Source organism: Anoplopoma fimbria, chromosome 19, assembly GCF_027596085.1.
Source record: "Anoplopoma fimbria isolate UVic2021 breed Golden Eagle Sablefish chromosome 19, Afim_UVic_2022, whole genome shotgun sequence".
NCBI lineage: Eukaryota > Metazoa > Chordata > Actinopteri > Perciformes > Anoplopomatidae > Anoplopoma > Anoplopoma fimbria.
This window is the reverse complement of record NC_072467.1, coordinates 1,087,231-1,112,922: the sequence shown is the minus strand read 5'-3', so window position 1 is coordinate 1,112,922 and position 25,692 is coordinate 1,087,231. Positions and strand designations below refer to the sequence as shown.

General features: G+C 39.5%; 4 protein-coding genes across 4 annotated transcripts in view; 1 reads left to right on the top strand and 3 right to left on the bottom strand.

The window, feature by feature from the left end:
• ccdc33 (coiled-coil domain containing 33) overlaps positions 1-11,271 on the top strand; it is a 28,719-nt gene extending 17,448 nt beyond the window's left edge. The window contains exons 3-12 of the mRNA XM_054619473.1: positions 5,967-6,154; positions 6,299-6,362; positions 8,866-9,061; positions 9,829-9,917; positions 10,033-10,164; positions 10,313-10,406; positions 10,495-10,619; positions 10,812-10,901; positions 11,009-11,125; positions 11,209-11,271. Of these exons, the coding sequence (XP_054475448.1) occupies positions 5,967-6,154; positions 6,299-6,362; positions 8,866-9,061; positions 9,829-9,917; positions 10,033-10,164; positions 10,313-10,406; positions 10,495-10,619; positions 10,812-10,901; positions 11,009-11,125; positions 11,209-11,271 (1,158 nt within the window). The remainder of the gene's footprint in view (positions 1-5,966; positions 6,155-6,298; positions 6,363-8,865; positions 9,062-9,828; positions 9,918-10,032; positions 10,165-10,312; positions 10,407-10,494; positions 10,620-10,811; positions 10,902-11,008; positions 11,126-11,208) is intronic.
• A 173-nt stretch (positions 11,272-11,444) lies between these two features.
• On the bottom strand, positions 11,445-14,538 carry LOC129107862 (cholesterol side-chain cleavage enzyme, mitochondrial). Its single transcript, XM_054619453.1, has 9 exons — positions 14,270-14,538; positions 13,831-13,986; positions 13,486-13,685; positions 13,155-13,358; positions 12,829-12,989; positions 12,578-12,744; positions 12,318-12,396; positions 11,998-12,189; positions 11,445-11,907 (listed from the first exon to the last, which is right to left on the bottom strand). Exons 1-9 carry the CDS (start codon positions 14,536-14,538, stop codon positions 11,785-11,787), a joined length of 1,551 nt encoding a protein of 516 aa, XP_054475428.1. The 3' UTR covers positions 11,445-11,784.
• Positions 14,539-14,910: 372 nt separating this feature from the next.
• stoml1 (stomatin (EPB72)-like 1) lies at positions 14,911-19,357 on the bottom strand. Its single transcript, XM_054620109.1, has 7 exons — positions 19,112-19,357; positions 18,288-18,394; positions 18,044-18,193; positions 16,342-16,545; positions 16,052-16,262; positions 15,762-15,962; positions 14,911-15,575 (listed from the first exon to the last, which is right to left on the bottom strand). The coding sequence occupies exons 1-7, from the start codon at positions 19,245-19,247 to the stop codon at positions 15,343-15,345; spliced, it is 1,242 nt and encodes a 413-aa protein (XP_054476084.1). The 5' UTR covers positions 19,248-19,357; the 3' UTR covers positions 14,911-15,342.
• Positions 19,358-20,678: 1,321 nt separating this feature from the next.
• nr2e3 (nuclear receptor subfamily 2, group E, member 3) lies at positions 20,679-23,271 on the bottom strand. Its single transcript, XM_054620747.1, has 8 exons — positions 23,190-23,271; positions 22,730-22,880; positions 22,496-22,599; positions 22,097-22,360; positions 21,454-21,641; positions 21,121-21,361; positions 20,935-21,040; positions 20,679-20,811 (listed from the first exon to the last, which is right to left on the bottom strand). Exons 1-8 carry the CDS (start codon positions 23,263-23,265, stop codon positions 20,679-20,681), a joined length of 1,263 nt encoding a protein of 420 aa, XP_054476722.1. The 5' UTR covers positions 23,266-23,271.
• Between the last annotated feature and the right edge of the window lie 2,421 nt (positions 23,272-25,692).

The window sequence follows — 25,692 nt, the reverse complement described above, 5'->3', positions numbered from 1 at the left end:
TGGCTAATGCCATTAATTCATCTCAGCACATGACAAATGGTCTTTTTTCCAAGGTAGTATAGAAGCTATGACTGATGAATGCAAACCAACTAGCACTCTAAATAGCCATCTTCTCCACAGTAATGTACACAATGGAATGGCAGCAATTTATGTGGTCATCATTTGGGTCCATTGGCCATTTTTTTTAATGGCAGTTGCTCTCCTGACCTGTTCTCCCATACTGGGATAATCGAGATGCAGGCCATTTGCTGTCAGACTCAAAGTGTTTTCACAATCTCCATCTCCTGACAGGATCTTGGATGGAAGTTGGTGTTTCTCTCTAAGCTTCGTAATCACATCAGTCGAGTTGTCTGACCTCAGACCCCTTTTTTTTAGGGAAGCAGTGTGTGGCTGGGTGTTGACACCATTGCATCACTTGTCCGCCCTCTGATGTAAATTCAATCCAACTGACAGTCCTGCCAAAATAGCAATGATGTATTAAACAACAGGCACGCCTTCAGCTCTCTCATCAATCTTCATGCCCTTTTCACAGCCTCAGACAAGATCTGCCGTGCTTTTAATTTTAATCTTAGGTATTTCATTTATTTGGAGTCGTTTGTTTTTACCGGACAGTCGTTGCAATAGCTATAGCAAGACTTTAAACTAGGAGCCCTACTTTGCCGTTGAATAATTTTTACAAAAGAACTACTGAAATGTTTGTTGTTATAGTTTGTGTTTACTGCTTTTATGATAAGTTTCATTCATACATCTGTATCTTTCCCTCTTGGGGGGTCCCTTTTGGATACAAGCAACATTAGCATTTTGATGTTTCTCTGAACTTTTCAACAGCAAGCTGGCTTCGGTAAATGTCAACTGGTGTGTTAGTCATTAAGCTTCGGTTGTATAGCATTTTGAAAAGGTCATGTTGAGCCAGCAGGGAAAAGCAGTCCCTGATGCTTGCTGTGCTGTGGCTGACTGTGACACGGACGCCAGCCTGCTGTTGGCAAGGCTTTTGGGCTGGTTGAGATTGGTTCATTGTCCCCAGAGGCTAAGTCATACTGCTTATACATGTTTGATTAGGATCAGGGAATTTACAGGAAACGCACAGAATTAACACTACAGTACCTATTATAAATTAAATGGCCTCCTAATCTGCAGCTACTTTCAAGATTAAAATTTTACATCAACAAATGATTTAAGATTAAAAAAGTTGTTCCCAAACTTTTTACCCTTACAAAACAAGCAATGTGAAGGTCCCTAGTCATGTTTTAAATGTCTATAAGAGGTAAAATATTTTATATTTTTTTCTGTCCTTTTGAAGGAGACTTCAACTACCTAACTGTATATGAAATAGCTCTATCATGGCAATAAAAGGTCACTTACACATTGATACATCAAAATTAACAATGCAATTTATTGTATACTAGTACGTTTATTTGGAGTGAATTTAGATGATAATACTTCTGTACTTCAACTTAAGTAGGATTTAAAATGCAAGACTTTAACTTATAATGTATTACTTTTACATTTTAGTATTGGTATTTTTAGTAAAGTAAAGGATCTAAATATCTGACTAATAACAATGTCAAAATTCAGTGTATCAGCAGATAATAGCAGTTGGTGTGATCTAGTAAAGAAGTTTAAACAATTCAGTAATCCTAGATCCAACAATTTGCATTATCAAAGTGTGGTTTGTTAAAATCTGGAGGTGATATTTTAATCTTTATTTTCATCACCTTACTGATATTACTGAGCTGTTTGCACTCATTCACCCACACTATTCATTACGCTCAGGGCCGACCCTGCTTTAACGTGCCTGCCCTGTTTGTTTATGGAGCACTGTGGCTTCACGACAGCATAACCGTAATTGACAGATGTTGATTTACTGATAATCCTTGGCTTTGGTCTCACTGTGGACCTCATAAGGAGATGGCTTGGCTGCCATCCTCACACGTCCTTGAGTCAAAGCGGCGTGTTGCCCTTGACATACACCCCCCCTCTCTCCATCCCTCCTTTTACTCTGTCGCTCTCTCTCCAGTGCAATATTTTACAAACCTTTATACCCACATAATGTCTCACTGCCGATGTAATTTTATTTTGCCGACAGGGCACAGATATGATTACATGCATAGCAAAATGTCTTTTTCTCAGGGGAGTCCAGTAATAGAATTTTTGGTGACACATTTGTGTCACTGCTGGTTGAAATTCAATTTAGCATAATTAAATATTATTGCATGTAGAGCCTTAATGCTGATCAATTATTACCAATTTGAGTTTTAATGGGAATATATCTCTGATATAATTCGTTGCTAAAATGAACGAGGACTTTTATTGTTTGGTGTCTAAATTCCATCCATCCATCCATTTTCCGTAACCTGCTTATCCAGTTAAGGGTCGCAGGGTGCTGGAGCCGATCTCAGCTGTCAATGGGCGAAGGCAGGGTTCACCCTGGACAGGTCGCCAGTCTGTCGCAGGGCGGTGTCTAAATTGTATAACATAATTGTGCTATTTTTTCATATTTGCATATTTTTATGAAATATGTTCAAGTTATGGTTATTATATTATGTTATATTACCAATGTCTCTACTGGATATCAATATTAATGATGCTTTTAGACATTTCCCCAGCACATCCTGTGTCCATTCGTAGCTACATCCTCTCCAACAACACACAGAGTGTATCATTATGATCGATCAAAACTAGAATAATTGTGAGAAGAGAGAAATTACTTCTCGTTAAACATAAGTTAAACTATACAACTCTTGCTTGTCTCTTTTAATCCCTATATTCCTTGATTAAGATCTCAACTGCTGCAGCACACACTTAAAAGAGGAACTGCCTCATTGCTGTGCTGAACTCCTGTGGAGACGAGAGACCAGCTGTGTAAACAGCTACAGCTTCCTTTCTGTTTTTTTCCTCCTTTCTGCTTCAGTTCTCCAACACCACTTTTACCTCAGTGTGTTTTAGCACACTATAAGTGTTTCCACTCCATTTGTCATGTGTGGATGGCATCATGGGATGGTTGAAAGGGATGGTGCTTTTATAGGAAGGAAGGACAGAGAGGATGCTGAGGTCAAATGCTGGAAAAGGGTGAAGTTTGGGTCAGACGAAGGATTGAAAGGAAAAAAAATGAAAGGTGATGGACAGAAAAGGTGGAATATGTTGAGGTAGAGAAAGCTCCTGGGAGCCGCTTTGCTCTGGCAGACTAATTGAAGCCCTGTGTGGCAGCCAACTCTGAGCTGTCACTCCAATGAAGAGCCCATTTGCTGCATTTTTCAGGCCGTGTGCTGAATTCTGATGATGTTACCAAAGACCCAGACCCAGACCACAGACCGACACTGTCTCACTGAGACCCCCACCTCCCCACCCTGCATGGGGACACACAGCACACCCCCCAAGCTCCCAACAGATGATATGTAACAAGGTCAGAGGCATTCTGAACACATTGATATGAATTATTTTATAAAATTGTCGGGCAATCTCATACATGTTAATGTGATATTAGACTCTGCGGGAAGTGTTTTCACTTGTACAGTACAGGTTTTCCCCTGTTGGATTAGAGGAGATTATGTCTTCTAGCAGAGCACATAGCTGCGAGCATCCACTGAATTATTTATTATGAATTAAAGCAGTCAGTTATGAAAATATTTATCTAAAAGCTGAACATATCGGGTTCTCTATATACGAAGCTGTAACTGAGATATTCATGCACATTGTTGTAAGTATTTAATTCAACTGAATGGAATTACCTGCTTATTTTGGGTTTGGCTGATACACACGGCCACTGTTTTTCCCAAGTCGCTAGTCCTTAAAAATGTTTGTGTGATGGGGGTAAGTTCACCGTATTCTTATGTATTCAGCAGAACATTTTTTACATTGTTTCCAAGTATACAAGGAGATTGTAAAGTGAGTGCCAGGCACAGTCTTTTATATAATTGATGAATCTTCCTTCCTGCCGCCTCTTTTATCATTTAGTCTCAATCAGATCTGGTGCCATCAATGTCTAGCTCAGCCTAATGAGCTCCCAAGCAGGAGAGTTATTGATCCATGCTATTGAACGTTCCACATTTGCATATAAGCAAGTTTACATACACACTTCCTTCACTTTTTTTCTGGAAAGTTCAACATTTTACACAGTTTGTTAATTTATATTTTGTTTTGTTTTTCCAAACATCCACCCTAATATCATTGAATGTTTTTAATCATTTTTGCAGTTGAAATATTTATTTTGCTCAGTATTGGTGATTTGACATCAGACTCTCACTGAGTTTAGTGAAGCTGGGAATAAATGCTTAGAGGCAGCTACAGGTGCTGCACAGCAAGTCCCTTAGAAATCATTATTCAGTCCTCATCAATCTGCTTTTCCAGGCAAAGACAGAATTCATGGGGGGGCTGGTATTTACTGAGCAGAAACCCCCTTTGATTCTGTTGATTGTTACACAATGCCTACAGGTATAAAGATAAAATTTGATTTAGTTTTCAAATCAAGAAATATAAAAGCTATGGTGGCAGATTTCAGATGTTTTACTTAAGTGAAAGTAACAATACAATAGTGCAGAAATACTCTGTTACAAGTAGAAGTCCTTTATTCAGAATTTGATTTAAGTAAAAAGTTTGATTATCTAAATATAAGTAAGTACCAAAAGGAAAAGTATTCATTATGCAGATTGTACACTAGTACACTAATTGAGTAAAAGTACAGTAGTGAGTTACTTTCCACCACTGTAAAAGAGGTATTTAGAAATGCCAAATGTAAATAGATTGTGTACCATTGTTTTGCTTTGAGCTCTGTTGAATATTAAACATGGTACTACAGTGGAACAGCAATCCCTCTTCTTGGCTTGAGAGTTGCTAAGGCTTGTGTTGTAGTTACAGGTTAATTGTTCTGACTTAATTACAGAGCTTCAACTTTTACATCCACCCTCAGTTGCTTGTTCGCTCTTCTGATAAGGACTCTGTTGGATTTCTGTTGGATGAAGGCCTCGAAAAAGACAACATCCCCTGGCAACCCTTCAGCTACAAAGGTAGTCTCTGATAGTGCGGAGGAATGCCTGTATGAAAATAATAGATAATGACTCTATTTCATGACAATTCTTTCAATCTGTGCTACCTAGCAACCACGATCATTAAGTCTACATTGTGTATGCAAGGCTCATACCTGAAGGACTTTAGGGCTACTGACTGAGAGCTCTCTTGTTATAGAGTGGGTACTGTTTGCATAGTGATGTAACAGCCTTTATATTCAAGAGATGAAGAGGTAGAACAGGCCACACATAAGCACAGTGAGTATTGAGAGGTCATACAGTAGCTACAATGTTTGTTGGATAAAAGCTTTACTGCGGAAACAAAACTGGTGGATTTAATGTTGCCATTACAGATGTACGGTAGTCCTCCCACATTGTTATGAAGGACTGTTTAGCATTTTGCTTTGACAACTAACAGCCAACATTTGTTTGTGGTTTCTGTTGCGTATTTGATTCTCGCATGCTTTTCGAAATTGGCTTTTCTTCCTTAAGGTCTGGAGTCCAACAGATCAATCAAGTTGAATCACAATATGGAAAATGTAATGCTTAAGATGTTGATAAGCCCACCCTTGGCTACAAACTGGAGTGGCAGATTTGAAAAAGGTGGTGTTACCTTCTTAAAATACTCCTTAACAAATTGTCTTGACAGACAAATGTTGGAGGGATATAACTGTGTAAAATGTTCTGTCAACATGATCACAGATATAGAGCAAGTGGAAATGTTTTACAGCTTGGGTTTCCGGGAGCAGAACAAAATCAATGTTTCATTTTCTGTAGCACACTTCTGAAATATGTCAGTTGAATATCATGTTTATGAGCTGGAAAAGTATCAATCTGATAAAGCAATGTTAAGTATGTGTTTTAGAGATTAAAGAGGGTCAAACTGAACATCAGGGTGACGCTATGAGACAATTTCTAGCCTAGTGTCAATCAATGAAGACAATATTTACTCATCTTCTGAAGGTTGGATACGACCTCCCATCCCATGATGCCCTGGCAAAGATCTTACCAAATGGCCGCTGTGGTGTCGACCTTCTCAAGGGAGCGAAGACTGAGCTGCACAGAGCCGGAGAGCAGGAGAGGCCCGTTGCAACACAGGCCAACAAACCCAACAAAAACAACACCTATCAAGTACATCATCCACATAGACGGTAAGAAAGTCAACTACATGCAAGAAGCATGGATTTTTCGTAATGACCATTGTATGAATAATATTTTAGCAATGTGTAAAACAAAGATTTTCTTGGTTTAATTTCACTAATTGGTTACTTTTATTAAATTTGTTCATATTTTAGACCCCCTCTTCATGACTTTGAGGATGATCCCAACATGGCAGAGATCACCGACCTACAAACTAAGGTGATTAGACATAATCAATACAAGCAATAAACTCTTAAATCAATGAGTAAAGCAACCCCCATTGTCACGTTTAGTTGGTAAGCACTGACATGGGAAGGCCGGTTAGATGGAATATTATGGGAAAACAGACAAGTTGGGAGACAGAATGGCATAGAGTCAAATTAATTAACATTTCTCAGACTGATTCTTTTAAAGAATTTACAACGAAATATAACCTCACACTTGTGTGAGGTTATATTTATGCAAATCTTGACATTTTTCTCTAGTGGATGTGAGTTTTTCTTTATAATGTAATTTTTTTATTTGAATTTGCTGCTTGGATTTTGGATTGGCTGAAACTTTCCATGTTCATTCATGTAGATTTTAGGTTGATTTATGTAGATTTTGGTAGATTTTATGAGAGAAAAGCCAAAATCTGGGTATTCAGTCAGTTTATTGTGTAATAGTACTAAAATTGTACCTACACAATGATAATGATACTGGTATGGAAAAACCTAATTAAATATCACATCCTCACAATTAAATCCAGCTGCATATGGTCTGTAATGTCTTAAAGTGACAGTAGCCTATGTATGACAGCAAGGCCACTCTAATGTCTTCAAATCACAGCGAGGGGAGGAAACACCCAGTATTCACAGGCAGAGACAGAAGCTTTGCTTTTATTTTTGACACATGATGGGACTTTCCGGACTCATCACAGGGAGCCGGCCGTCTCATCGTGCCTGTGGGCCCCCCAGCAGAGACACCATCTCATCTACAGTCATGATCGTCACCTCGTTCCTGCCCTTTCAATTAGATGCTCAATTTCACCCTTGTGTCCCACGGGAGTCACACCACACCATCCGAGATTGGAATCCCCTAATCGTCGCCCCCTCCTCATACATGCAGCTGGACCCTGCTCTCAGTCTCCATTCAATTATGTCTATTCAATGTGGTAGAGGCGTTTGTGACAGAGCAGAGGACAATGAACATGTAGAAGCTGCTAGATAACATGCACATGAGTTACACAGAGACATGTCTTGATAACTTTGCAGCAATATGACTCTGAAGCTAAAGTCAGTGAAGAAGGGCAATACGAATGTAAACAGAAAGGAGAAAATGTAAAATAAATATATTAGTATAATTCAATTGGTTTTTTTTGTCTGTCTTGCTGAAATACTTCCATGAATATGGCATGAGTTCGGCCTTTACATTTCAGCAGATGGGCTGTGACAGGAGGACGCTCCGTCAATGCACAACTAGGATTCATCCCAAAACCCTGCTTAAAGCTCCCATGACAAAGGAGCTTCACAGGATTGGGTGTTGTTGTCCCTTTGGATTTGAGGAGCCGGAGTCAAGGATTCATTGTAACCAAACCTTAGACAATCCGTTACAAAAACATCACACTTTATAGCGCAATGTTCTCTTTTGGCATCCAGTTGTCCCATTCCTCATGTAATGTGCTTATCCGAAACCAAGACAAATCAATTTACCACTCAGACACTGACACTTTGTGATAAACTGTTTATGCAATATGTATTTGCTGCCAGGATGTTTTCAAATGATCTTGGTGTACAGGAATGTTGTTGACTTCATCCTGGAGGAGCATTTTAAAAAGATGGGGCTGAAGAGACATCTAGTGGTGGCGATCACATAGAACCACTCGGCATATGAATTTATGCCATCAGATATAATATAGATATAATATAACATATTAGGAAAGTAGTGCAGAGTGTCAATATAATGGAATTGATTTTGAATTACTAATGTAACAGGTTGCTTATATACATGACGTAGTTGGATATGTACTGTATATGCATCGTGTCAGTTTACAGTATATTCAGTGAATATAGCAACTTAGAATTATATTTGGTAGTGATATGTACATGTTATAAAAAACTGTATATATTTGAACAATAAAATGCAAGATACAGATTTATTTAACTGATCTTAGCTGTCCATCAGAGTGACATTCTGCGGTAAGAAACTGCTCTTTTGTCTGGTTGTTTTGGCGTAAAGTGCCCTCTAGCACCTACCAGAGGGGAGAAAAATGTAAACTTGTTGTGTCCATGATGTTGAGGGTCTGCAGTGATGTTTCCTGCCTGTTGCCTGAATCTGGAGCTGTGTATGTCCAGAATGGAGGGCAGGCTGGCACAAAAAAAATGTGTGCAGTCATGATGGTCCTTCGTCTGTCCCTGTCGTGTTTGGTTACGGACGTGCAGAGGACAGACTGGATAATTGCAGTGTGGAAATTGATCAGCAGCTCCTGTGGTGGGTTGAACTTCCTGAGCTGGTGCAGGAAGTTCATCCTCTAGTTATGGTGTTTCTGGATATTTGATTATAAATGACCTTGCAGTATTCAATTGAGTGGTTTTTTTTGTCATCTTCTCCCTTCACACTATAACTATGAGCTCTTCAGGGGATTAGCTTTAAAGAGTTATTAAAGGGTTTCAATAAGTATTTTATTATTATGAATTGCATTATCAAATACCCAACTTCAAGCAACTGTCGTTCTCTCCATTAGGAGATGGAAAACTATCGTTCAGCCATGAGTAGGATGGCTGAAGAAATCATAGCACTGAGGACACAGGTGGTGACGTTGGAGGCAGAGAACAGTCAGCTACGCACCGATCTGTCTCTGCAGCAGGACCTAGGCCGAGATCTGCTGGATGACACCGACATTGACGTCATGACCAAGGCTGAGATTGCTGACCGTATAGGTAAGCTACAGCATACCACTATGGTTTAACTACTAAACTAAATATTATCCATTTATCTGCATCTAAAATGTGCCTGAACCAAAATACAAAGTGGAAAGTAATATTATATATTCTTTCACCAAAAATCCTGCAGACTCATTAACATCAGAAAGTTAACTGTCCAGCCAGCAGTCATTGTTGTTATGGATTTAAGGGCATTTCTTTGGCAGATGAAGTAGTGATGGTGGGAGGCGGCTCACTGTGTGTTTGCTAATCCTTGCGAGTGTCTATTCCCAAGCACACTGTGCCGTTTTGTGATAAGACAGCTCATTTAGGCCACGGACCCTGATAAGCTCTGTGGGTAGTACATCCCTTATCTCCTGAAGGACAGTCTGTGACCCTCAGGGAAAGGATGTTCCTGAAGGTCTCGCTGCTGGCATCAAAGCAAAGGGACCAGATTTTAGTCCCATCCAACAGAAAATCCATTCCATTTGAAAAGCTTTATTGATTTTGATCATTATTGTTCAAATGACTAAGCCTCATAACTGACATTATAATCATTCTTAATTTGAAGAAACAATTGACAGTTAAATTTCAAACTTTACAGATCAAATGCTAAGTCTCAGCTTAATTATACTTAAATGTCCCTTTCTGATTTCAACATATGGATGTAGCCAGAAAACCAGCACATTCCTACACCTATAAAGATCTGCACAAATAACAAGCACATGTATCCTTTCCCCGATTTATGTTCCTGTGTATGGTTTGTATTCCCGTTTTCTTTTAAGCCTCTCTTAAATTCAAACTGGCCAGTGCAACAAGTAAAGCTGCCTCTCAAAGGGACAGGATCCAGCAGCTGCAGAATGACTTGATCAAGGTTAGAAGATACACATGCACACATCACACAAATGCAATTTAATTAATTCATGTCAGTGTGTCCTGAGTATTTATAAAGTTTTCTAATGTATTAACATGTTGAGTGTGTTGTGCAGAAGAATGACAGTGAGAAGGAGCTACTGAAACTTCAGAGAGTTCACCAGCAGCATGATGAGAATCTGCATCACCACCAGAGTCACTTGGCAGAGATGGCAACTTTGAAGGTCACAGTAAAACAGCAGGAAAAGGTGAACAGTTAACCACAATGTCCACTCTACACTTATTGGTATACCCATATCTATCACAATAACAACAATGCTTCTTTCTATGAATAACAGCTTGAGATGTAAATTTAGATTATATCCTGTATACTTGTGCCGTCCCATTTTTATTCAGGCCATTGAGAAGATGGAGAAAGTATTAGAAAACAACCTCAGAGAGAAGAATAAACAGCATGTTGCTAAAAAGCTGGTAGTGAAAAAGCAAAGAGGTAAGTGGATTCAGTGTTGAAGGAACAATACAGTATTTTTTCAAAAAAAGCATTTGAAGAAGCCAGAACATCTCCTCATGCTGTGTAGGGGAGACACCAGGCCACATAAAGGAAGAGATGGAGTCGGCCCTGGCAGCAGAAAACACTCGTCTCAGAGGAGAGCTGGAGAGGATTCGGCGGCAGCCTGTTTCAGTCATACAGCAGACAGCACAGGTACTCCTACACATTCAAGCCAGTATTCACACAGTGTGATGTGAAAATGGTGTGAAAGTCTCATCAGATAAAGATGATCGACTACAACTCAAATATGTCTTGAGGAATATATTTTAAAATATTATAGTACCACCGAAATATTGTCTTGCAGTTACTTAAATCTCAAATTGACTTGTGTCTTGTTCCCCTCAGACAAAAGAAGCACTGCCAGTCAAGGAGAGACTGAGTTTACTAAATAAACTGGAGATGGCCGAGGCAAGAGCCCAAACTCTGGAGGCTCAGGTGAAAATACAAAGAAAATAGATAATGTATTTGCTAAGAGTTATTGAATTATTGATCAGTTTTTCATTCGTGGTTAAGTGGAAGTTATGGCTTTGCATGTATTACAGCTCAAGGAGAACTCTCAAATATGGGGAAGAGAAAAACAAGACATGTTGACCAAACTGAGTGAGCAGAAGCATGGCTTCGTCCGGACATCCACCACAATCCAACATAATGTTCCTTCGGTCAGTTGAGTGCATTTAGCTTTCTTTTTACCAAACACATACTTTGCTTAGTGCTAATATTTTATTTGATCTGCTTCTTACAGAGGTTTGTATCAGAATCATTGCATCAGCAAAGCAGACTGAAGAAGCAGAAGCCTCTAAAATGACTTATAAATTAACAACTAAACTACTGACCCAGATTATCACACATACACACACACAAACAGTCTTCTTTGATTTAATGTTCCAAAAAAAATGTTTCATCTAATTTATATATGTTGATATTAAAATATGTAATAAAATGATATATTATAGGAGACATTTTGAATCAGTTGTATTATTTTATTCATCACTGTTATATAGTTTAAAATATTTTGCCATTAAACACATGTAATAAAGCATCTGTACATTTCAGGTTTTTTACTATATTGTACATACACGCTATGCATTTACATCATTGTTCAAATGACTCTCCAAATAAGAAACAGTACATATATTTACTATTCACTGGTTATTGATTTACTGAGGTAATCTGTTAATGCATGTTTTGGGCATCTTCTTTCCCAAAGTTTCTTTATCAACATCTTTTAATTAGTCTTTATATTGTGTTGCTTTGTGAAGCCTTTTCTAGAAATGAGCCTGGCTTATCATGCACCACAGTTTGTCTCTCAAATTTGGCGTTACCGACTAGTCTGTAGAGGCTTCAAAGTCAATATTATTGGTTTCTCGGGTAAGAGAATGAGCTCAAAGGTACTCCGAACTTCCACATGGCGCTGTTTTTCCACACGGAAGTTTTCCAGCATCTGCAAAGACAGAAGATAATGCACACAGTTAATATGCAGTGTAAATGAGCCGCAGAATACAGTGAGTACTTTATTCTCTATATATCTCACATGGATAAGGAAGAGTTGCATCTCTGCTTCAGCTATTCTGCGTCCTAAACACTGACGGGGGCCAAAGCCGAAGCTCAGGCTCCTGAAGTAGTGCGTCTCTGTCCTCAGCCAGCGGGAGGGCTGATACTGCTCCGGACGAAGAAACACTTTGGGATCCCTGCCCATTGCATACAGTCCTAACTGGACCAGAGTCTAAACACAAACACATACAAACACACAAAAAAAGGTGAACAGGGCCCCAACACTATGCTTAACACTTGGTTAGTTTTCATAACAATGCTTTAATACAAAAACATTTTAAATTATTAAGCTCCTCTCACCCCAGCTGGGATGTGGTAGTTTTGAATAATGATATCTTGGGTTATGTATCTTTGCACGCTCACTGCAACCGGGTGTAACCTGTGGGAACAAAGTGGAAAATCTATATCAAAGGACACTTGCAAGTAGATGGCAGAAATTGGTAAACGACAAAAGATAATTTTAAGAGCAACTATGTGTGAGTGGAAACTATTAATTTAACAACTGACATCTAGCATTTTTAGGGTAACATAACACATCTGGCTCTGCCATTTTTTAACACCTCAGTGTTTCCTTCAGAGCTCCTTTGACCAATGGAATCCTCTTTAGCATCTCCAGCATGTCTCCCTGGCTTTCAGCCCGGGCTGCAGCCACCTCCGCTCTCAGCTCCTCCTGGAGGTTGGGGTTCCGAGCTAGTTCATACAACGTCCACAGCATCGTTATGGAAGTCTTAGAAAAACACAAACAGAATTATGTAGAAAGCTTAAAGGAGTAACTTTTGGAAAATAATTTGTTTGTCTTTTTTCTTCTTACAGTATCCACTCCTCCAGCCATTAGCTCAGTGATACTGGCCTTAATGTCTTCAATGGACAGCTTGTCCAGCATGAGCAGGCTAGCCAGGACTCCTGGGTATTTCTTTGTAGTGCCATCTTCCTCTCGTAACTGCCGGTAGGTGTTGTGAATGCAGCGGTCCGCTGATGAACCAAACGATAATCAACAAAGCAAGAAACTGCTCCAAATAAAGTGCAAACTTAGGAAATAAAAAAAAAAATGTTTTTCAAGTAACAGAAGTGAGAAGCAGCTGGTGCCAGTCAAAGCAGTGCTTAAAATGTTCATCCTGTTTGTTTTTTGAGTCCTACCATGGTTGAAGATCCCATCCCAAGCCTGCACGTGGTCCCGCCACACCTTCGCTCCAATCCTCCTCAACAGAGCAGGAGGTATGAACAGCATGGGTGAGGTAGTCTTGAACATGAGGGTGATGCAGTCAATGAAGTGTTGAGCTTCAGGATCGATGTAGTCCAGCATCAAACCTAGACGCTCCCCATACAGCACTGAGCTCACCGCTGTGAAGAACAGAGCAAACATGAGACAAAGATGAGCTGTAATATGTGAGGAAAAAAAGGGGACTGACCTACTCAGTGAGTGAAATACATTTTACATGGATATAAAAGAGGTTAAAGACAGACTTACACTCCAGTGCATATTTAAAGAGCTCTTGAGAAAGGTCAGTGGTCCATTTGTTCTGGCCACTTCGTTTTATCTTTTTGTGAACTCTGGCCACAAAATCCTGCCCCACTTCGTCCAGCAAAGGCACAAAGTTTCCTAGCACCTTTGGGGAAATCACCTCCTTGTTGAGAACCACACGGTTTGATCTCCAGTCTTCTCCATTCCTGTGAGAAGATTGTATGTTAACTTTAACTAGCAAGGAAACTAATAGGCACAGTGATGCTTGATAAACCCTTGGTTTCACTAGAGTGTCAAAATATTGGTAAAACAGAGTTTATACAGGTAGAACGGGATCATTTGAGCACATACTTTAATAGAACTCCATATTTGCGATTCCTGTAGTCTCTGTATGAAGTCCAGGCTTCAATTTTCAGCCTCTGAGGATAATGGCCCTCCGCTTTGAACAGGATAGCAGCATCTTCAGGGTTGATGATATTCACACTATCATAGTAACCTACTTTTTCTCTGTAATGCAGAAAGAGAAAAAAGGGGTTGAAATAGCCATATCAGATGTTTGTTTTCAGAAATCACGACCTTGTGGATTTTCTGTCATTAATACTTTTCATGAACAACATTTTTTTATATTTGGACCAGAACCTAAATTTCAAATAGGTGACATCATTTAAAGTAATTTGTTTTGTCTACTTATGTAACTGTTTACTTAAGATAGATCTTGAGGATTAATGTCATGTAGAATTATTTTATCATTTTATAAAAAACATTATGCAAACTGCTTTGCCTTCCGTACCTGTAAATGGGTCCAAAGGTGTTGAAGTTCTGTAACATGATGCGGTGAAGGTTTTTGAAGCCATCCAGTTTCCAAAAATTATACAAGTTGGCAACTCCATTTTTCCACAGTCCAGGAATCTCACTAAAAGGCCTGACAATGCTGCTGCTGTCTGGGTACACTTGTCGGATCACCGGCATACTGCTGCTGCAGCGCACACCTGTTGTCAGCTCTCCAATCCATGACGGGGGCACCGTCACTGGGATGCGCCACACACTCCACCTGGCCATCCCGACAGCAGACAGTCTCACTCTGCTCCACCTTCAACAGCCACTGGCTCTCCCAGGGACATCTGGTGCACAGCAGGAGGCCGGACTAAATAGTCTGCCTGCCGCCCCCTTTGCTGATCCAAGGCTCTCCGGTTGAACTACACAGCACATTAGTGTTTACACAGTGGATTCAGCATTACTTACTGAATATTTAATCATAGCACCCTGCAATCATCTGTATGTAGAAGGTGAGACTATGCCAACATTAGGCCTAAAGACCTTCAGAAAGAGTGTTGTCTTTGTAAACAAGCATTTGGTTTGATTTGTGAAGAAAGACAAGGCCATGACAGAAACTCAGTTTATAACAAATACAATCAACATATACAGTACTGTAAATTATTTATTAAAGATTGAATAAATACACATACAAATGCAATAAACTTAATTTCTTAAGGCTATGGTTGGTAATTGTAAAGGAAATTCCTCTGATGACCATGTTAACTTCCCTTTTGTTTGATTATGAATAATCTGATAATGCACAAAAAACATCTATTGTTATATTTGTTGAAATTCTCTTCACATCCTGCCAGCACTATAATAAGCATATCCAATATTTTTTTACGGGCCAAATGAACGACTCATAGGCATGTTGGTTGTTTATGTTCATTATGATAATTTTGGGGTAGTGACTATAAAGGGAAAGGCTGTCAGTGTTGCTGACTTTCTAGATTTATTGACTTTTGGAGCAAGTGCTGCTAGCTACCTTCATGGTAAAAGAGTTTGCAACAATGGCCTGTTTTTTTTTTGCTGGATACTTTTTTTAATCTAGAGTACTCTTTCTAATTTCTCAGGATTTTCAACCCTAGTTTTAAGTAACTTTATGAGTTCTTCCAGCTTCATGGCAGTCTTAATGTCTCCTTGGATTTTGAGTCTGCCACTGGTGTAAGCTGCAAATGGTTGTAGCTCGCCCTGGAACATGGCCAGAAGGTCGCTGTCACTTAAGCTCAGTGTCACATCTGGCTCTCTGCACAAGGACCCTGTTCCAGCTGCACCGCTTCCTACAGAACAAACACAGAGCGATGGATACTTAATATTTATGTCACTGTACTTTTGTTTTCTATTTAACTTAAACAGTTGAGCTTTATTGGACAGATTTAGCACAACTTGCATTCAGCTGCTTTATTTATCACAATAACAATGCTCTTATAATTGTTGCATATTTATAGTATTAAATTAACCATCACCTTGGCTCAGATCCACATAGTAACTGTGGTGTTGTCCATCTTCCAAGCATATGTTAAACTGAAAGCAGGCCCCAACCTGGTGGACCAAAGTTTCCGAGAGCACGAGCTTGACCCGGCCAAGCAGCTCTTCAACAGAACCTGGTGTGACGACAACGTCCTGAGGGGCAATGCTGAGCTCATCTGCAAAAGTTATGCTGTCGTCTAAAGAGAAAAGCAACAGATGTATTATACAACATTAACAGAATGGGTTCGTGTTGTACAGGAACTGTTATGTCGGTGTGGGGTTATACCTTTTTGAGGCTGCAAAATGCCACTCTGGCCCAGAAAGTGCATGGCCAACTGCTGAATGGAGCCAGTGAGGCCTTCAAGTCCAGGCACAGAAGGTGGCATGATGAGGGTTCCAGAGTGGCCTCCGTCAGGTGCTTTTAGTAGAGAGCCCAGGGTAAGCTCTACCCTGTCCACCTCCAGCCCCCAGGGTCGAGTCATCTCATTTATGTCCATCTGCACAGAGCAATAAAGGATGTAAGTTTGACGTGATACAGTAAAAAGCCAGCAGAGAATAGGTTCAGTGTAGTCTCACCCCGAGATATTCTCCAAGTTTAACCCTCTCAGTCTGGATCTCTCTGACAGTCTTCTTAGCCAGACTGTAGGTCATAGCCTTCTGTGCGGTCATCCTGGTTGAGGCATTCAGGTCCTGGACTGATAGCACTGACATGACGGGGCTCCAGATCCTGAACTGGATGTCTGCTCCCACTGACAGAATGCCGCCATCCAGAGTGTTCACCTTCAGTAGCAGAATAACGTTTTATATGGGCTGGACACCCACTATTGGTCATTTGACACACGTATAGAGACATCAGCTCTTCATTCATAAAGCTGGTATTGACTAAGCAGTATTTAATGTGTAAGGGTGACTACAGTTGACAAATACTGGCCACAGAAGGAGAGTTTTTGCACAATTAAGACAAAAGTGACATCAGCTTAACACATTAACTGTATTGAAATGCAGTTAGGAACTTCAGCAATTGGTCTGTGGTAACTTTCCCAAAAATGCATAAGGAAGGGTTAATTTAAAGAAAAAAACAGCTCCTAACTGTGATAAATGCTTAAAAAAACAAAACATTGCCATCTGCATTTCATTCTGAAGTTCATGAGGGCAAAGTTTTGAGACTATATACAAAACATTCAGCATACAAACAGTTGTAATGGAAAATTATATTAGTGTATGTTGGAAGTATATAGTGTAAAGGTTTTGAATGAAATGTACTATGATGTGAAGATTTTACTCTAAAGGTTTTGAATGAAATGTACTATGATGTGTATTCTAAAGGTCGAGAACCTCGTCTCTCTGTATGTTAAGTTACACTGTGTGGAGACGCTCCTTATGTCTTGTCATTCATGCCCCCACCTTTTGGCCCTCTCACACCTTGGTCCTTCCTCCAGACCTGAGACTCATACCCACCTTTTGGTCTTCTTCCTCTCCTTTGTCTTTCTACCTCTTCTTTGATATTCATGCACCCCTTTTGTTCTTCATACCTCCCCTCCTTCACCCATTCATTGTCAGGAGATGCTAACTCAGAACTGAGTCTGGCCACCCCGGCTCCCATATATACAGGGGTGAGCGGCCTGACTCGGGAGTTCAGTACTTTGCAGGCTCCCGGTGACCCTGTAAACTTCTGGCTCTTTCATGCAAAGAAATAAAATACCGCAAGGACATTTCATTTGTCATTTGATCATTATTTCAACGCTCATTGGGACTCATCTCGGGACATAGATAGTACTAGTACATTGGGTATTAGTATAGTAAATTGTATTGAAGTTTAGGAAAAAACTTCCACCACACAGTTCACCAACAGTGCCACCTGTAGGACAAAATAAACCAAAAATGATTTTTCTTGCTGTAATTTTTCCACCTGTTCATACAGTAAATTAAGAGATTAACGTCTAATACACTTTCAATGGACGTATAATGGGGAACGAACTCCACAGCCCTCCTTCCGTGCAAAAATGCACTAAGAAGTTTATCGGAAGCTAACATGACTGACTATTGTTTTAAGAAGCACATGAAAAACTGTAAACCTATACTTTCATTTAATTTTAAAGGTTTGTTAAATTAAAACTTCATGTAAAAAAAACCCCAAAAAACTGTAGGACAATGTGAGAGAACCACTCCTGATCACATTTGTTATGCATTTTTCAGCGTTCTAGAATGTAAGGACTTGAGAACGTTGTCCATCTCAACTGCTTCAGTAACTTATGATGAACTCAGTGTAGTGGTTTACCTGGCAGGGAGGGATGTTGAAAGCCCGGGTGCGCAGGTCTACTCTCTGCCACTGGTCAATGAGGGGCAGCACAAGGACAATACCAGGACCCTTGGGAGGACCAACTCGACCCAGACGAAACACGACTATCCTCTGGTAGTTAGGCACAGTCTACGAACAAGATGAGTCATGGTTGGTTGTTTTTATTTTTATGACAAGTTAGTAAATATGCTGTAGGAATAACTGATGAAAAATGTCACCTCACTTTGAGTACAAACCATCCTGATATAGGAAATGTTATGAATGTGAAGATGTAAACAAGGAAGATGACGATGAGGTTGCAGATCCAGGACAGCCATCCTTGGGAGGCATCTTAAAGAAAAGACACAAAAACGTCTTCGTCTTTAAGGTATTTACAGCAAACCAGCCAGCCTGTAATACAGTTTATGATGTCATCTCATTTTTGGATTTTAGCAAGCTTTCAACGTGGGATTGGAGGCAACAAAATTTGACCAGAAAGCCTGCACTATAAACTGGGTGTGTGGAGTTTTAATGATTGGATTTTACCAGGCAGAAATGACTTTTGGAAACATGATAGTGCATTATGGGGAGTGTAGGATCTAGTGTTTAGGAGCTTGAGCATCCTAGAAACTAAAATTACAGGATATGGGACATGTTTGTTCTTTTCATTTGTCTCATGTAAGTCCACCAACCTATAATATTTTAAATTTGCAATGCCATGTAGTGTGATATATGTTGTATATACATGTATTATATATTTAATTTATTTAATTTTTGATCAAAGTCTGTGAGTGTTTATTGTATTTTACCTGCAAGACAGATTTCCCATGTGGACAACACAGATAAAAGCTACTAATCGTATAAATATTTACAGTGAATCTTATATTTAGACAGTGAAATAGTTAAAGGGCAATGCTCTTATTGCTCTTATTAGAGTGTTTATTTATTAGTGTTAATTTTAGCCAGTTGTCCCCCTTTAAAGTCATATATTTAAATGCAGTAGCACTCTGGACCCCACACTCTCCACCTGTCAGACATAGCATATGATAGTTAATATGATCCACCTACCAGTGAAGTCGTGTTCAGACACATTGGGGATGTTGTCAAAAGAGAAGCCTTGGTGGTCAGTGTCCACAAACAAGCCAGGAGTCCTCTGACAGCCGGTGTCCTTGTGAGGGAGCAGCTGGTACGACTTATTAAACATTATGTAAAACAACTGATATGTATTATTGAAAAGAAATTACATGCTGAAGTAAACAAAGATACCGTTAATAGAATGCGAGCTCAGTATGCTGGCTAGCTTCCGTGTTTTGCTCCTGCTCTTCTTCTCTGTGTTTATTCTGTGTTTACTCTTCAGTACATGTGCTCATTACCGCCACCTAGCGTCGCTGTAGACCAACTGTAGTTTAAATTCAAGGACATACTTTAGTCCCACATTGATCAATCTGTATCTTTCATGGTCTCCTGTTTCAGATATTTTTGTCTGACTCCATGGAAAGGTCCCCAAGGATGGAAGAAAACTAGTGATCCTGTCATTAAGTACAATCTGTGGGCTTAATAAATATTGTCCAGTAAACAAATCATAATACATCCCGACCAGTATTGGGTTTTTGAGGCCAATATTAATGTTTGAGAGTTTAAAAAATGTACATACCTAGTGCCTACTCTTTTTCTGACAAACACATAACAAACATTTAGTAAGGAACACAAAATTGTTACCAAGATATGTACAGAGTAAGGCCGTTAACAGTGACCTCAAACAGCTAAAATTGGCCAATACTAGCCATTATGATGTAATGGTCAGGCTCTAAATAATATTAATACAATTATAATATATTCTGACCAAAAATGAGCAAACTTGTCAAATACAAAATTTCCTTATTTATTACATTCAAAATACATAACTACATTTTAATAAACCACAATAAAAATGATTTTGCTTCCAACTCAGTACCCTACCTACACAAAATAATTTGTTATGTATGTTGTTTCTGTCAAACTAAATTGTAATATTTACAAGAATAATAATGTAATAATCACAGATCAAACTTGTAGCCTATGCTTAACTGGTAATGAAACAGTCTCGATGTAATACTGATGCCTCTACATGATCTTCATAAGTAAACAAGACCATTGGCTATTTGTATATAGTTATTCTTAAAGCTTGTCATCTGAGCCATTGGATCGGATTCTGTTGAAATCATGCAGGGTCACTAGAAACTCCTTCAGCTTAGTCTCCAGCAGGGCCTCCAGTTGCAACCAGCCGACTCGGACAGATCCAGATCAGGCTTTGCTGATGAAATCTACCTGCAGTTGGAAGCTTTGGCAGGAGAAGGAGAGCTCAGCGCCTTGCTGCAGCATCTCCTCCTCAGTCCAGGAGCAGAGCTTTGCCTCGTTTCTCCTCCTTTAGTAAGAATGTCATAAACTGTAATGGGTATTTTTTTCAATTGACTTATTGACTTATAGTGGGAAAACAATTCCTGTGAAAAAGGGCTATTTGTTGACATTGAAAGAAATCATAACCAGAATATGTGAAACAAAACCAGAAAACATGTTGCTTGAGGGTTGGTTCATGGCGTTTTCCCAACGGGTGTCATTTTGGCTTCTCTGTGTTCTTGTTTTAGTTTTTAGTATTTTAGCTTTTGAACATGTCACACAGCAGCTTCTCGATGGGCGTACTGCCAATGGTTCTGTGAAAGAACAGCTGCTCTATTTTCTCAGAGCTCACAAAGTGGAGGGATGGCAGCAGAAGTAACAGTCTTCCAAACCTTGATGGACAAGAACAAAGGAGAGTGAACTTCATGTTTCTGTTTTGGCTTTTATACGACAAACTTGTGTGATGTTTTTTTATGTTTGAAGATCTTTGTAGTCAGTCAGAGAGAGAGGCTTACCTGGAACTTTGGCTGGGGTATAGTGAATGAATGTGCTGACCTAACAACACCTGTGACTGGTCCTGCAGATTCTCCACCTGCTCTGGGTCTTTGAGGCTGCGTGTCTCTGCAAGTCAAACAGCATGACATAAGTTACAATGTCCATTCAGTAAAAAAATGCATATTGCTGAAGGATTAACTCCTCACCTGGCTTGAACAGAACAATGGCTTTGAGGCAGGCAAACTCAGTAGGGTCAACAGCGAGGGCCTTAAAGCGATTAAAGACCTCTTCCAGGATGCGCAGGTCAGCTATGGGGAGGCTGATCTTGGCCTGCTGTGTGGGAGAGAGATCTGGCAGAGACAGAAGAGGACAGCTGTCCATGTGCAGGGACCACTGGATGGCACACAAGAGGAACATCTCACTCCAAGCTTCCTCAAGAAGAATCACCTGAGGATGTCACAGAAATGCATGTTATCGGTCTCACACACAATTCAAGTATGTGTTCGGTGAATATACAAAAACTTGTCAGTCAGTCTCACCTGGTCTCGAAATGGCAAGTGTGCAAAAACAGGCAAGTTTTTTGCCCACTTGACAGACACGAAAAGGAGTCGTGCCGATGTCTCATATATACTCTCTGGACAGCTGGAGGTGTACGGGGACAGACGACAGTCAGAGGGAGTCCGATCTCTCTCTGAATCATTCGTTGTCACATCAATATTCTCATCCACTGTGCATGACAAAAAGAGAGTCACACAACTGTTAAGGCTAATGGGAGTACACTATTATATTATATTGTATTTTTAGATTTACTTTTTTTGTACAGTTTACTTATTTATTATACCTTTATTGTTATTTATTGTCCCTGTTTTGTTTAAGTTTTTTTAATCTGTTTTCTACGAATGTCTTTGTTGCACTATCCACTTTGCTGCTTTAAGCCTGCAAATTTCCCCGCTAGGTGACTTTTAACGGATTATCTTATATATCTATCTTATCTTATATTGTTAAGTTCAAATGCATCATTACAGTTCAGAAAAGAAAATTCTACATTTCTGTGATTGTATATATAATCCTAAAGGTGAACCCCACTTATTACTGACATAAATAGCAAAACCAAATCATAAAGTGTATTTTTATCTCAAAGTGGGTACATGTTGTAAGTTCATTTCCGTCATATGATCTCACCATCCTCAGGCTCCAGTTTTGCACAGGTTTCTGCAGTCAGCAGGCTGACCATAAAGCGGTGGTAGTTATTGGTGTTGCTGCAGGGCTGTACAGCGGCAGAGCTGGTGACGGAGGAAGTGACCAGAGGTTTGCAGATGACTGATGAGTAGGGGGTGGAGGAGATAAGCTCCCGTGTGGTGGCCAGGTGCTCCGTTTTAGTGTCCACATTTACAGAGTCTAGACTGACATGTGCTGTGCTTCGAGGCTGTCGCTCATTCTGCACAGCTGCCAAAAAGACAAGTGAATAATATATTGTGTGAAAACAGACAAGGTTTTTTAAATGTTTTGTACAATGACTGATATTATATGTGCACAGATAATACACTCTACACTGTAAAACGTATTCATGTTTTTCCTCACCATCTTTGTTCATGCCAGCTTGGAGACACTTTTTAAGTCGACAAGCTTGGCATTGGTTCCGATGTGCCTTGTCAACGGGGCACCTTCCATTTCCAGCCTGACACCTGTGATATTGATTAAAAAAAAATACAATTCTTAAAACTTAAGCACTTATTTTTTGGGTTATCCTAGTGGTATTTCTCCATTAAACAGATGGTAATTGTGACAGCCCTTTTAAGTAAACATGTTGCTCACCTGTAGATGAGTCTTCGTCTCACACTGCGCTTGAAGAAGCCACTGCAGCCGTTGCAGGCGTAGATCCCATAGTGTTTACCACTGCTTGAGTCAGAACACACTTTACATAGCAGACCTTGGTCTTGAGCTTTACCTGGGACTGAACTTATTTCTGTGGAGGACAGAGAGCAGAAATACATACTCAACATTGTTCTCATCCTTTGTAAGGCTCAACAGACATCTGATTTGTATAGATAACTTTTTCAGAAATAACTTATTTATTTGTTCTCTCTTTTTAGTGTAACTCTTTTAATTGTACACACAATACACACAACTATTATTGATATCATAATCTCTTTTATCCACTGTACAGAATTTATTTTGCAAGTTTTGTTTTTCTAATTTTGTTGTCATTGTTTAGCACCCTGTTTCAGATATTTTATATTAAAATATTTCCATATCACAACCAGCATTGGCTCACCTGCTTGAAATCCATCTGTGAAGTCATTAGACGTGTCAGAAGAAAACATGTTCATTTTGGTCACATGGTCCTCCATTTTGAGATTTCTTCTATGGTCTCAACTTTGCTTAATAAACAGTGTTTAGACAAATAGAAGATCACTCCCAGAAGTATTTCCTCTTCTGTATAAATTATTTTTTGAATAGTTGATTGGCTGGATCAAAGCATTTTTCATGTGAAGTGTTGACACATGGCAATGCCCCTAAAACGAAAACATTCTTTAGTTCTCTGCACTAAAGTTTGTAATTAAACGCCTAATTTCTTCAGACGACTTCAGAGGGTTACTCCAGGAATGCTTGATGATATTGATCCAGTGCTGTTGTCCTTTCTCTGGTTGTTTCTGATGTACTGGGGGGTCAACAGAGTTACTTCTTGTCTTCTTCTTTCTTTCTCTCTGCCAGAATGAGTGCGAGCTCTCTGGGGGCTTTCTGAAGGAAGACAAGGAGATTAGCACCAGCCGCTGTGTAAGCAAATGCTGATTTGTCATCCTCTTAATCTTTACTGTCTATAATGGTAAATCAGTCAGTCACTCCACTCACAGGAACAACTGAATTCAACAAAGTAGACCACTGAGAAAGAAAAAGAGAACAATATATTTTACTTCTCACCCACACTTCTTTTTAATGGCTTCATAAATTGAGCTGCTGCATGATAAAGGTCAGCGTCTCCAGAGAACATTCTGTTCAAATTCTACCCTGTTAAGTCTTTACTTATAATGCCTTTTACAAATCAGCTATATCATTCATCGCACAGAGTTATTATAAGAAAAAGCTAAAGAAAGTCTATAAGCAAAGATGAATTATTGTCTAGCCTATTGCAAGTCTGCTGGCCAAAATCACCATGAGTAGTCTATGCCCACAGTATTACCTTGAGGTTTTAGAAGTGAATTACTACAAGTGAACTAATAAACTAGCACAAATCAACAAGACACAAAACATAGAAATATATGTTCCACTCACAGTACACATGTATGTGTGTTTCTCACCATCCGGTTAACAGGGTAGTGGGGTTAACAGTGTAGTCTTACATCTCACTTAAGACATTCCTTCTGTGCCATATTGGCCCTGTCAATGACACTAATGGATTCAGGAGAATACAGCCATCCCAAATCAGCAAAGTAGCTTAACCTTCCATGAAATGTTGTCTCCTTGCAGGGGGATAACGAAAAGGGTGATGAGAAGGAAAACAATTAGTGCAGAGATTGAAAGAGCAGCAACAAGTTGACCCTTAATTCCATTCTTCGGCCATATGTTGGCCACTCTCAAGAGCCTCCGTCTGTCTAATTACTAACCCAAGTGCAATTAACTGTTAATGCATGAGCACAACTTCAAATGTTCTCATTTCTCTACACTTTAAGATATTACACAGTGGATGGCCACAAAGAAATACAAGAAACATCAACACCTGTGTTTGTTATTTTTTGTTCAGGTCTATCAAGCTACACTGATGAAGTCATTATTGCATATAGCTAATGACATCGAGTTCGGCTCGTTAATCAGATCAAATGTAGCAAAGACACGAAATGTACTAATGTGACTGCCTGCCGTGTACACAGAATGACTTGTGTAATCCTTTTAAGCCACTTTTGATTTTAGGAAAACAATGTAGTATGGAAAACAGAGCTCCTTCTGTTGGCCTAAACTGGCGTATAAAGGGATTAGATTACAAACTAGGGACATTCTGCGAGGGCTATGGACACAGAGACGTCTGAACTCAATCCCTGTTGTTTGAATCAATGGTGTTGGTACAGATATGTTGTATGTATATTTGTATGTTAATAGTATGCAGTTAATTGGTTTTGCATTATGCACCTCAGTAATACAGTATGCCCTCACAAGTGGAACTAGAGACCATCTTGTGATAGGATCACACCAGCTGCGAGGCCAAATCTGGCAAGAGTTGTAAAGTTGCGGGGACTAATGGCCACCTATTTCCAAAACCTTTACTTGGCCCATAACCATCTTTGAATTTTGCTCTCGTTTTGATCTTGTCTACACACCTATAAAGTTTTGAGACTGCATCTTTCACGGTTCCAGGGCATTTTGCCACAATGGCACACAGACCGACGAGGTAAAAATATTTCCAACGGTGCTATTGCGGCTGGTTATAATGGACTGCAGGTCCATGGATTGTACATTTAGTTCAGAGTGCATGTCTTTGCTTTATGTAATGCACTTTAAATTGCTTTACATTTATTATTATGTAAAGCAGTGTTTGAGTTTTAAAGGTGCTACACAAACTTGCCTCACAACAATTTGACTATAACACACATGCACAAAGCAAATTAACCTGCCACAGTTTATACAGATAAACACACTCTTGGCCAACAGGCCTGGCAGCTTGGCTTACAGTACCTTGTATCCACTGGATGTAAAAGTAGTTAAAACTGTTAAATAGAGTTAAAATAGTTCAAATGTGGCATCAAAATGCCTCAAAAGCCCCTTTTATAAGTACTTGTGATATG